The sequence below is a fragment of the Pristis pectinata genome, chromosome 19, assembly GCF_009764475.1.
Source record: "Pristis pectinata isolate sPriPec2 chromosome 19, sPriPec2.1.pri, whole genome shotgun sequence".
Classification (NCBI taxonomy): Eukaryota; Metazoa; Chordata; class Chondrichthyes; order Rhinopristiformes; family Pristidae; genus Pristis; species Pristis pectinata.
In genome coordinates this window covers 43,442,767-43,454,586 of record NC_067423.1, presented here as the reverse complement: position 1 = coordinate 43,454,586, position 11,820 = coordinate 43,442,767, and the positions used below count along the sequence as shown (strand labels likewise).

The 11,820-nt window shown below is 54.5% G+C and overlaps 1 protein-coding gene across 1 annotated transcript in view; it reads right to left on the bottom strand.

Moving 5' to 3' along the window:
• LOC127580592 (dynein axonemal heavy chain 3-like) overlaps positions 1 to 11,820 on the bottom strand; it is a 230,133-nt gene that overhangs the window by 57,474 nt on the left and 160,839 nt on the right. The window contains 5 exon segments of the mRNA XM_052034178.1: positions 189 to 310; positions 1,007 to 1,137; positions 5,538 to 5,741; positions 10,566 to 10,737; positions 10,819 to 10,952. Of these exon segments, the coding sequence (XP_051890138.1) occupies positions 189 to 310; positions 1,007 to 1,137; positions 5,538 to 5,741; positions 10,566 to 10,737; positions 10,819 to 10,952 (763 nt within the window).

The following is an 11,820-nucleotide window of genomic DNA, read 5'->3' as shown; positions in this document are numbered from 1 at the left end:
CTTGCTGCTTCCCAAACAGCCCGCTTCACTGTTGGCACATCCTGGGGTCACTGCCCGGGGTCACCACCCGAGATCAGTCTGTGCACACACCAATGCCCGCACCTGCAGGGGGAAGGGGGGGGGGGGTGCAGGGCCTGATGGGAACCAGATCCCCCCACAGGTACAAGTCCTGCACCCCCTGCCTTCACCATCAGTTCCAGTTGCAAATGCTCCGTCTTCAGCAGGTCCGGCCGCAGTGGGACAATGCGGGAAAACTGGCCGGTCTCGGTGGCTGAGGTCACCGTTGTGGGGTGTGAGCCCTGTCAGAGCGCTGGGGAACACGGCTGAGTCAGGACCACTCACCTGTTCTGGGCCCGCTCCAGGTAAGGAGTACTCACCTGTTCTGGGCCCAACCCAGGTAAGGAGCACCCACCTGTTCTGGGCCTGCTCCAGGTAAGGAGCACCCACCTGTTCTGGGCCTGCCCCAGGTAAGGAGTGCCCACCTGTTCTGGGCCCGCCCCAGGTAAGGAGCGCCCACCTGTTCTGGGCCTGCCCAGGTAAGGAGCACCCACCTGTTCTGGGCCCGCTCCAGGTTCGATGCACCCACCTGTTCTGGGACCGCCCCAGGTAAGGAGTGCCCACCTGTCCTGGGCCCGCCCCAGGTAAGGAGCGCTCACCTGTCCTGGGCCCGCCCCAGGTAAGGAGCACTCACCTGTTCTGGGCCCACCCCAGGTTAGAAGCACTCACCTGTTCTGGGCCCGACCCAGGTTAGAAGCACTCACCTGTTCTGGGCCCGCCCCAGGTTAGAAGCACTCACCTGTTCTGGGCCCGCCCCAGGTAAGGAGCACTCACCTGTTCTGGGCCCGCCCCAGGTAAGGAGCACTCACCTGTTCTGGGCCCGACCCAGGTTAGAAGCACTCACCTGTTCTGGGCCCGCTCCAGGTAAGGAGCACTCACCTGTCCTGGGCCCGCCCCAGGTAAGGAGCACCCACCTGTTCTGGGCCCGTCCCAGGTTAGAAGCACTCACCTGTTCTGGGCCCGCTCCAGGTAAAGAACCTTCTTCTTCTCTTCTAGTTCGGGCTTCTCCTTTGCTGCAACGATGCTCAGCAACTGGTCCTCCAGCCCAGTGGGTGTGATTACAAAGTTCAGCAAAGTCACCTGGAGACACAAGGCATTCCCTGCCTGATCAATGTGAACACCAACACCTCCAGCTGGGCTTCCTTCAAACTGGCAACACCGGAAGCTCAAACTGGAACACGCCTCAGTGAACTGAATAATAAGGCACACCTTAAATTATGTGAAAAATTGGGACGTCAAGTTGCATCTGCACAAAACATTGGCTAGACGACAGCCGGTCTCCACACTACAGGAAGGATATGGCCACAACAGAGGGAGTGCAGAAGAGATTCACCTGGAATGCAGGGCTGCAGTTATAAGGAGAGATTGGACAAGCCGGGTTTGTTCTTATTGGAACATAAGAGGCTGAGGGGTGACCTTCTCGAGGTTTATAAAGTGATGAGGGGCATCAACAGGACAGATGGAGTCTTTTTCCCAGGGTCGGGGAGTCTAGAACTAGTGGGCACAGGTTTAAGGTGAGAGGAGAGAAATTTAAAGGGGACCTGAGGGGCAAGTTTTTCCACACACAGAGGGTGGCGGGTATCTGGAACAAGCTGCCGGAGGAGCTGGTGGAGACGGATACAGTGACGAAAGGTGTTCGGACAGGAAACGTGTGGAGGGACACGGGCCTAATGCTGTGTAGGTCGGTATCACGGCCGGCACGGATGAGGTGGGCCACAGGGTCTTGTTTCTGTTGGAACAGTTGATAAATCTATCGAACAGAGGCCAGGGTCTATCAGGGGTCTGGGAGTGGAGGTCACCCTTAGTGACCCCAACATAATTTCACATTAAGGAAGCAAGGGAACTTGTCCAGGGGACACCCATTTTTGGACAGTCCTAGAACAACGTCTTACTTCATCAGCACCGATCTGGGAAGCCTGATAACTACGTACCCACATCTCTGGCCTGCCCCACAGGAGAAGAACCCCCACCAACTCCCAATCTTCAGGCAGCTCTGATCCCTCTGTGTTGCACTTTGGGAAGTTGAACTAGGGCAGGATTGACACAATCAATGGCAGGGCCCCTTCGAGACAGTCAGGGGGCAGAGGTGAGTGTAGTGGCCTTTACTAAGGAGAAGGTGCTTGGGAAGCTGAAAGGTCTGAAGGTGGATAAGTCACCTGGACCTGATGGATGACACCCCAGGGTTCTGAACGAGGCAGCTGAAGAGATTGTGGAGGCATGAGTAGCGATCGTTCAAGAATCACTGGAGTCAGGAATGGTCCCAGTGGACTGGAAAATCGTAAATGTCACTCCACTCTTTAAGAAGGGAGGGAGGCAAAAGGCAGTTTAGAGGCCAGTCAGCCTGACCTCAGTGGTTGGGAAGATGTCAGAGTCCATTATTAAGGATGAGGTTTCAGGGTACTTGGAAGCACATGATAAAATAGGCCAAAGTCAGCATGGTTTCCTCAAGGGGAGATCTTGCCTGACATATCTGTTGGAATTCTTTGAGGAAGTAACAGGCAGGATAGACAAAGGAGAGTCAGTGGATGTTGTATACTTGGATTTTCCAAAGGCCTTTGAGAAGATGCCACACATGAAGCTGCTGAACAAGATAGGAGCCCGTGGTATTACAGGAAAGGTACCAGTGTGGATGGAAGATCGGCTGACTGGCAGAAAGCAAAGAGTGGGAATAAATGGGGCTGTTTCTGCTTAGCTGCCGGTGACCAGTGGTGTTCCACTGGGGTTGGTGTTGGGTCTGCTACTTTTCACGTTATATGTTAATGATCTGGATGATGGAATTGATGGCTTTGTGGCCAAGTTTGCAGATGATACAAGGACAGGTGGAGGGGCAGGTAGTGTTGAGGAAGCAGGGAGTCTGCAGAAGGACTTGGACAGGTTGGGTGGATGGGCAAAGAAGTGTCAGATGGAATACAGCGCAGGGAAGTGAATGGTCATGCACTTTGGGAGAAGGAATAAAGGCGGAAACTATTTTCTAAACGGGAAGCGAATTCCGAAATCGGAGGCGCAAATGGACTTGAGAGTCCCAGTGCAGGATTCCCTAAAGGTTAACTTGCAGGCTGAGTCAGCAGTAAGGAAGGCAAATGCAATGTGAGACACAAGAGATTCTGCAGAAGCTGGAATCTGGAGCAACACTCACAAAACGCTGGAGGAACTCAGCGGGTCGGGCAGCGTCTATGGAGGGAAACGGACAGTCGACGTTTCGGGCCGAGACCCTTCATCAGGACTGGAAAGGAAGAGGGCAGAAGCCGGAATAAGAGAGGGGGAGGAGCGCAGGCTGGCAGGTGACAGGTGAGTCCAGGTGAGAGGGGGAAGGTAGGGGGGGGGGGGGGGGGGGAGGGAGGAGAAGAAAGAAGCTGAGAGGTGGTAGGTAGAAGAGGCAAAGGGCTGAAGAAGAAGGAATCCGGCAGGAGTGGACCCTGGAATAAAGGGAAGGAGGTGGGGAATAGATGGAAAAAAAGAGAGGGAGAAGGGGGGAGGGGTTACCGGAAGTTGGAGAAATCGATGTCGAGGCCGTCAGGTTGGAGACTCCCAAGGCGGGATATGAGGTGTTGTTCCTCCAACCTGCGCCTGGCCTCATCGTGGCAGTAGAGGAGGCCGTGGACGGACGTGTCGGTGTGGGAGCGGGATGCGGAATTGAAGTGGGCGGCCACCGGGAGGTCCTGGCTGCTGCGGCGGGCGGAGCGAAGGTGCTCGACGGAGCGGTCGCCCAATCCGCGTCGGGTTTCTGCAGGGACCGCTCTCTCCGCGACTCCCTTGTCCACTTGTCCCTCCCCACCGATAACCACCCACCACCAACCCCCCCCCCCAGCACTTACGCCTGCAACCGCATCAGGTGCTACGCCTGTCCCTACACCACCTCCCTCACCACCATTCAGGGTCCCAGACACTCCTTCCAGGTGAGGCAGCCCTTCACCTGTGAGTCCAAGGGTGTCATTTATTGCATCCGGTGCAGCCTCCTCTACATCGGTGAGACCACAGAAGCTAAAATGGGATGAAAGGGTTAACACATGAGGAGTGTTTGATGGCTCTGGGCCTGTACCTGATGGAGTTTACAAGGGGGGATCTCATTGAAACCTACCAAATATTGAAAGACCTGGCTGGAGTGGACATGGAGAGGGTGTTTCCAGTAGTGGGAGAGTCCAGGACCAGAGGGCACGGCCTCAGAATAGAAGGACGTCCTTTTAGAACAGGGATGAGGAGGAATTTCTTTAGCCGGATGGTGGTGAATCTGTGGAATTCATTGCCGCAGCCGGCTGTGGAGGCCAAGTCATTGGGTATAATTAAAGCGGAGGTTGATAGGTTCTTGATTAGTAGGGGCGTCAAAGGTTACGGGGAGAAGGCAGGAGAGTGGGGTCGAGAGGGAGAAATAATTCAGCCACGATCGAATGGCGGAGCAGACTCGATGGGTCGAATGGCCTGACTCTGCTCCCATGTCCCATGGTCTTGTGGCCTTATTATGGAGATTGTTGTAGAACAGAGTTGGGTACAGGGACACAGTTCCCTGAAAGTGGTGACACAGGAAGATAGGGTGGTGCAGGAGGCCTATGGCACGCTAGGCCTTCATTGGGCAGGGCACTGAGCACAAGAGTTGGGACGTCATGTTACACCTGTCCAAGAGGTCGGTGAGACCGCACTTGGAGTACTGTGCGCAGTTCTGGACGTCATTAAGCTGGAGAGGGTGCAGAAGGGATTCACGAGGATGTCACTGGGACTGGGGGCTTGAGTTATAAGGAGAGGCTGGATAGGCTGGGAATATTTTTCCCTGGAGCGTAGGGGCTGAGGGATGACCTTATAGAGGTTTATAAAATCATGAGGGGGTGTAGATAGGGTGAATGGTCACAGTCTTTTTCCCAGGGCTGGGGAGTCTAAAACTGGAGGGCATCAATTTAAGGTGAGAGGGGAAAGATCTAAGGGGAACTTGAGGGGCAACTTTCTCACACAGAGGGTGGCGGGTGTGTGGAATCAGCTGCCAGAGCAAGTGGTAGAGGCAGGTACAATCAAAATGTTTAAAAAGCATTTGGCCAGCTACATGGATTGGAAAGGTTTAGAGGGATGTGGGGCAAACACATGCAAATAGGGCTAGCTCAGGTAGGCACCTGGGACCGCACGGACGAGTTGGGCTGAAGGGCCTGCGCCCGTGCTGTATAACTCCCTGACTGTGCTCCACAACCCCAGACCCCGGCCTCGGACCCCTCCCCAAACCACACCATCAATGGACATTTGCTGGTCTCCATCACTCCTTCCAGTCCACTCTCCCACTGCACCCACCCTACAACCCCCACCCCCCCCAAACGACAGCCCACCCGCTCACAAACGCTTGCCTCCGAGGACGTTCCGAGAGCCCTCTGAAGGGGTCTGCAGCCGATGTCCCGCACCCAGCCTCGGGAAATGGGGAGGGGGCGGCTTTCCCCGGGGGGAAGGTGGACATCAGTGAGGTTACCTTGGTGGACGTCAATGAGGTAGACACCAGTGAGGCTTACCTTGATTGAAACCTCTGGCAGGTAATGTGGATTGCGCAGGCGGGTGGTCATATAGAGCTTGAAATCCCTGGAATACAAAACGGAGGTATCTCCGAGGCGGATGTAATCCATCTCGTTCTGTTTGAACGTTTGCTTCAGCAGCAATGGCTCCAGAATGGGGTCGAGTTCTTCTGAAAGATTCTCAATCAAGACCGGATTTCCGAACTGGGAAATGGGGATGAAAGAGAACGAGGAATGTGATCAAGTGAACACCGACTGGGCGACAGGGAGATGCTGCAACTGAGCTTGTGTATAATAAACATCTCTGAAAGGTCTTCAGGTGGCACAGGTTTCATCTCCATGGAAGGATGAGAGACACTGGACTGAGAAACAAAGGACCACAGATGCTGGCATCTAGAGGGAAAACACGACGACGCTGGAGGAACTCAGCGGGCCGGGCAGCATCCGTGGAGAAAAGCAGGCTGTCGACGTTTCGGGTCAGGACCCTTCTTCAGGACTGAAGATAGGGAAAGGGGGAAGCCCGATATATAGAAGGGAAAAGCAGAGCATTGATAGGTGGGCAGCAGAGGGGAGGTGGGGTGGGCACAGGGTGGCGATAGGCAGATGCGGGTAAGAGATGGTGATAGGCAGGTGCGGGGGAGGAGGGGAGATCGGATCCACCGGGGGATGGGTCACAGGTAAGGAAAGAGAGGAAAAAAAAGCTAGGAATGGGAAGAAGAGAAGCACGGTGGGGGGGGGGGGGGGGGGGGGGGGTGGGGTGTGGGGAAGGGGGGTGGGGATGACCTAAAGTGGGAGAATTCAACGTTCCTGCTGTCAGGCTGCAAGGGTCCCAGACGGAAAATGAGGAGCTGTTCCTCCAGTCTGCGCTTGGAATTCTCCCGGCAGTGGAGGGGGGCCGAGGACTGACGTATCAGCGACAGCGCGGCAGGGGGAGCTGAAGTGACCGGCAACGGGGCGACGCAGATCGCGGCTATGGACAGAGCGCGGGCGTTCTGCGAACACGACGACGCTGGAGGAACTCAAGCGGGCCAGGCAGCATCCGTGGAGAAAAGCAGGCGGTCAGGACCCTTCCTCAGGACTGAAGATAGGAAAAGGGGGAGGCCCGATATATAGGAAGGAGAAGCAGAGCGGTGTATTCCTGGGTTCCTCCAACATCACAGTGTTTTTCATTCTTCCACGGAGATAAAACTTGTGCCACCTGAAGACCTTCCACTTGGGCTTGCACTGCTCTGCTTTTCCCTCCTACATATCGGGCTTCCCCTTTTCCTCTCTTCAATCCTGAAGAAGGGTCCTGACCCGAATCGTTGACCGCCTGCTTTTCTCCACGGATGCTGCCTGGCCCGCTGAGTTCCTCCAGCGTCGTCGTGTTTCTCGTCTCGATTCCAGCATCTGCGGTCCTTTGTATCTCTTTTATCTCCATGGTTTCAACACCTTCCTTGGTGTGTATCTAACCAAAACATCGAGGCTAACCAAACCAACCAACTGCAAGTCGTAACGAGAGCCGGTGACGGCTGTGGGGAATGAATCAGGTCACATTTGCCCCGCTGAAGGCTTGTTTTAAATCTTATGGTCAAAGCAGTCAGCGTACATCCGTCCAGAGAGGGAGCTGACAGCCAGTCTCCCCAACGTGGCAGTAAGTTCACTCCTCCTGCTGTGCACCATCACAGGGCCAATGCTGCTCACAGTGAAATTAAAACGGGAAGGGACCAGCTCCAGGTGTGGTCTTAGCTTTGGCGAACACGAGTGAGGGCGAGCAGGAACAGGCCCCTCGAGCCTGCTCCGCCGCGCCGTACCGTCGTGGCTGGCCCAGTCGTGGCCCCAGCACCCCTTTCCCCCACCCCACCCCCTTGCCCACACCTTAGATATCTGCTACTCTCCGCCGTGCCTCCGCCTCCACGGTTCCCTGTGGTAGAGGGTTCCAAAGAGTCACAGTAACCACCCCTCCTGCCCCCGAGAGAAGAAATGTCTCTTCAAATCCATCTAACGTGGTGACCTCTTCTTCTGAAACTTGGGAAAACACCCCCCTCAGTCTGCCCTGTGCAGCCAGCAGGGTGTTAGACGTTTCAACAAGATCACCTAAGTCCCTTGCTGCTAAACTCCAATGGGTACAGGCCCAACCTTTCCTCATGCATCTGCCCTTTCATCCCGGGTATCCACCTGGTGAACTTTCTCTGACTGCCTCCAGTATCCGACACCGTGATCCCGTCCACAATCCGTGGGATCTTCCCCTCAAACCCTCCTTTCTGCAACATCCTCATAACCTCGACTCTTTGGTGTCCAAATATCCATGGATCTCCACCCTGAATATACCCAGTTCAGCCTTCACAGAGAATCCCAACATTTCCCAGTCTTTTGACATTTAAGATATATTCCATGTGGATATTCTCATACTTCCCCAGATTAAACCCCATCTGCTTGACTCAAGCCCATTCAAATCCTGGGAGGAGACACCATTTATTTTTAGGGCAGGCACGGTAGTATGGTGGTTAGTGTAACACTATTGCAGCGCCAGTGACCCGGGTTCAATTCCGGCTGCTGCCTATAAGGAGTTTGTACATTCTCCCTGTGTCTGTGTGGGTTTCCTCCGGGTGAACGTAGAACACTACAGCACACTACAGGCCCTTCGGCCCACAATGTTGTGCCGACATTTTATCCTGCTCTAAGATCTATCTAACCCTTCCCTCCCACATTGCTCGCCATTTCTCGATCATTCATGTGCCAGCGTTCTGGTTTCCTCCCACATTCCAAAGACGTATGGGTCAGGAAGTTGTGGGCGTGCTATGTTGGCGCCGGAAACATGGCGACACTTGCGGGCTGCCCCCCAGAACACTCTACGCAAAAGATGCATCTCACTGTGTGTTTCGATGTACATGTGACTAATAAAGAAATCTTAATCTCATTGATTTATTTCTTTTTCGATCTCCTTGCATCCTCCTGACTAGTTTTGTAGAGTCAGCAGTCAGTTCCTTCAATCAACTCACTGCTTACAGACAGCCAGTGGCCAGCAGACAACCCGGGGGTACCTCACACTGGCACTGCCATCCTGAAGACCCCACACGATGGGCTGAAGTGGCTTCCTCCTGTGTCATGGAGTTGTAGAAACACGATGGAAACGGGTCTCCCAGACCACCGAGTCCGTGTCGCGTGGAACCAGAATGGATAGTGACTGTGAGATACGGGTGGGAAGGATCCTGAAACTATACATTGATTAGAGAAACAAAGGACCGCAGATGCTGGAATCCAGGTGAAAAACACGACGATGCTGGAGGAACTCGGCAGGCCAGGCAGCATCCGTGGAGAAAAGCCTCCCTTAATATCACCTACTGCATTCGGTGCTCCAAGTGTGGCCTCTACATCGGTGAGACCGAACGCAGACGAGGTGACCATTTCGCAGAACACCTGCGCTCCGTCCGTAACCGCGACCTGCATCTCCCCGTCGCCGGTCACTTCAGCTCCCCCTCCCGCACTATCACTGATACGTCAGTCCTCGGCCTCCTCCACTGCCAGGAGAATTCCAAGCGCAGACTGGAGGAACAGCTCCGCACTTTCCGTCTGGGAACCTTGCAGCCCGACGGCATGAACGTTGAATTCTCCCATTTTAGGTCATCCCCCCCCCCCCACCATTCCCCACACCTCCCCCCCCCCCCCACCGTGCTTCTTCCCTTTACCAGCCTCTTTTTTATACCTTTTTCTCTCTCTCTCCTTACCTGTGACCCATCCCCCGGTGGATCTGCTCTCCCCTCCTCCCCTGCTCCTGCCTATCACCATCTCTTACCTGCATCTGCCTATCACCACCCTGTGCCCACCCCACCTCCCCTCTTTTGTCCACCTATCACTGCTCTGCTTTCCCCTCCTATATATCGGGCTTCCCCCTTTCCCTATCTTCAGTCCTGAGGAAGGGTCCTGAGCCCAGACGTTGACCGCCTGCTTTTCTCCGTGGATGCTGCCTGGCCTGCTGAGTTCCTCCAGTGCTGTCGTGTTTCTCATCCATACGTCGATCGATCTATTGCAGCACAGTCCACAGTGAGCTCTTCCTTGTCCTGTGTGTGTCCTGCCGGGTGTGTCCGGGTGCAGTGCCGGTCCTGGGACAGTGCACCACCGCACAGTGAGCCATCATGGTGAACCGATTCCAAAAAGAGCATCGCCAAACTTCACGAGCCTCAACCGCTTTGCAGATGATGAAATGAAGTGTCGTCACCTCAATAAATCTCCGGCTTTCCTTCCTAATATTGCTTTTTTTTTCTGATTGAACTCTTCATAACTTGAAGCCTGACAGTGCTGCGTTCTACACTGCGGTATTCACTGGAGGTTGGAGTGTGTTAGGTCTGTTTCCAGTATTACGGGAGCGTTGACTGTTAACCTAGTTTAGACCATAGGACAAAGGAGCAGAAGCCGGCCATTCGGCCCATCGAGTCTGCTCCGCCATTCTATCATGAGCAGAGCCATTCTTCCATTTAGCCCCACTCCCCCGCCTTCTCACCATCACCTTTGATGCCCTGGCTACTCAGATACCTATCAATCTCCGCCTTAAATACACCCATTGACTTTACCTCCACAGCTGCCCATGGCAACAAATTCCACAGATTCACCGCTCTCTGGCTAAAGAAATTTCTCTGCATTTCTGTTCCGAATGGGCGCCCTCCAATCCTGAAGTCGTGCCCTCTTGTACTAGACTCCCCTACGATGGGAAACAACTTTGCCACACCTACTCTGTCCAAGTCTTTTAACATTCGAAATGGTTCTATTTTACACTTCAGTTTACACTTCAGTTTGTAACCAACACAAAATCCATGAGGTAATGATGTACATAAGTTGGCCACCTCCCTCTCTGGAATGACCTTTGAACCATTAACTGTGCTGCCGGGACCAGAGACGAGGCTATTCGGTCTCCCACCCCCCCCACCCCCCCCGAGTGGTCCCAACACGAGGCTCCACCTGGGGTGGGACACTGTGTGTGGTCAGTGCTGTACACACAGGGCTCCCGCACTCGGAGAGGGACTGCGGTGTGAGAGTTCGAGCGACGTTTACCTGAACACTGTTCCCCAGGGTACGGATGTAGTCAGACTCTGTGAGTTTGCAGACATGAAGCTTGTTGGACTTCTCCATGTTCTTCACCCACTTGTTGGCCTGACCTTGTGGATCGATCATGAGCGGCCAGCGCTGGGCAGAGGTCACGATGATGGCGTTGTCCACCGAGAACCTGAGCGGAGAGTAACACTGTGTGAGGCATCTGTTCCCGGAAACAGCAGTGTCCCGTCGGAACGTTGGCGAGAATGCTTACGTGTCCCTTGGCAGTCCCTGCAGCTGCCACTCCATGATGCTGACGGGGTCTCCCAGGGTGTTGGACAGGGAGAAAACGTTGGAGACCGGGATTAGCTTCTGCTTACAGATGCACAGCCATTCCTTCAGCACGTTCTGCCAGAGAGGGAGGAGACAAAGCAGCAGGTGAATCACCGCAGGCTGGGGTTCTGACACTGACAGTGGCTGGAGGTGGCCCAGGCACACCAAAGGCACAGAGCACAGAGCACAGTGCACAGAGCACAGAGCATAATGCACAGAGCACAGAACACAGAGCACAGAGCACAGAGCACAGAGCACAGAACACAGAGCATAGTACACAGAGCATAGTGCACAGAGCACAGACCACAGTGCACAGAGCACAGAGCACAGATCATAAAGCACAGAGCACAGATCATAGAGCACAGAACACAGAGCACAGAGCATAGAGCACAGAGCAGAGCACAGAACACAGAGCACAGAACACAGAGCATAGAGCACAGAGCACGGTGCACAGAGCACAGAACACAGAGCACAGAGCATAGTGCACAGAGCACAGAGCACAGTGCACAGAGCACAGTGCACAGAACACAGAACACAGAGCACAGAGCAGAGCACAGAGCACAGAACACAGAACACAGAGCACAGTGCACAGAGCACAGAGCACAGATCATAGAGCAGAGCACAGTGCACAGAGCACAGAACACAGAACACAGAGCAGAGCACAGTGCACAGAACACAGAACACAGAGCACAGTGCACAGAGCACAGTGCACAGAGCACAGAGCACAGATCATAGAGCACAGAGCATGGTGCACAGAGCACAGAACACAGTGCACAGAGCACAGTGCACAGAGCACAGAGCACAGGTCACAGAGCACAGAGCACAGAGCATAGTGCACAGAGCACAGAGCACAGAGCATAGTGCACAGAGCACAAAACAGAACACAGAACACAGAGCACAGAGCACAGAGAGTGCACAGAGCACAGAGCACAGAGCACAGGAC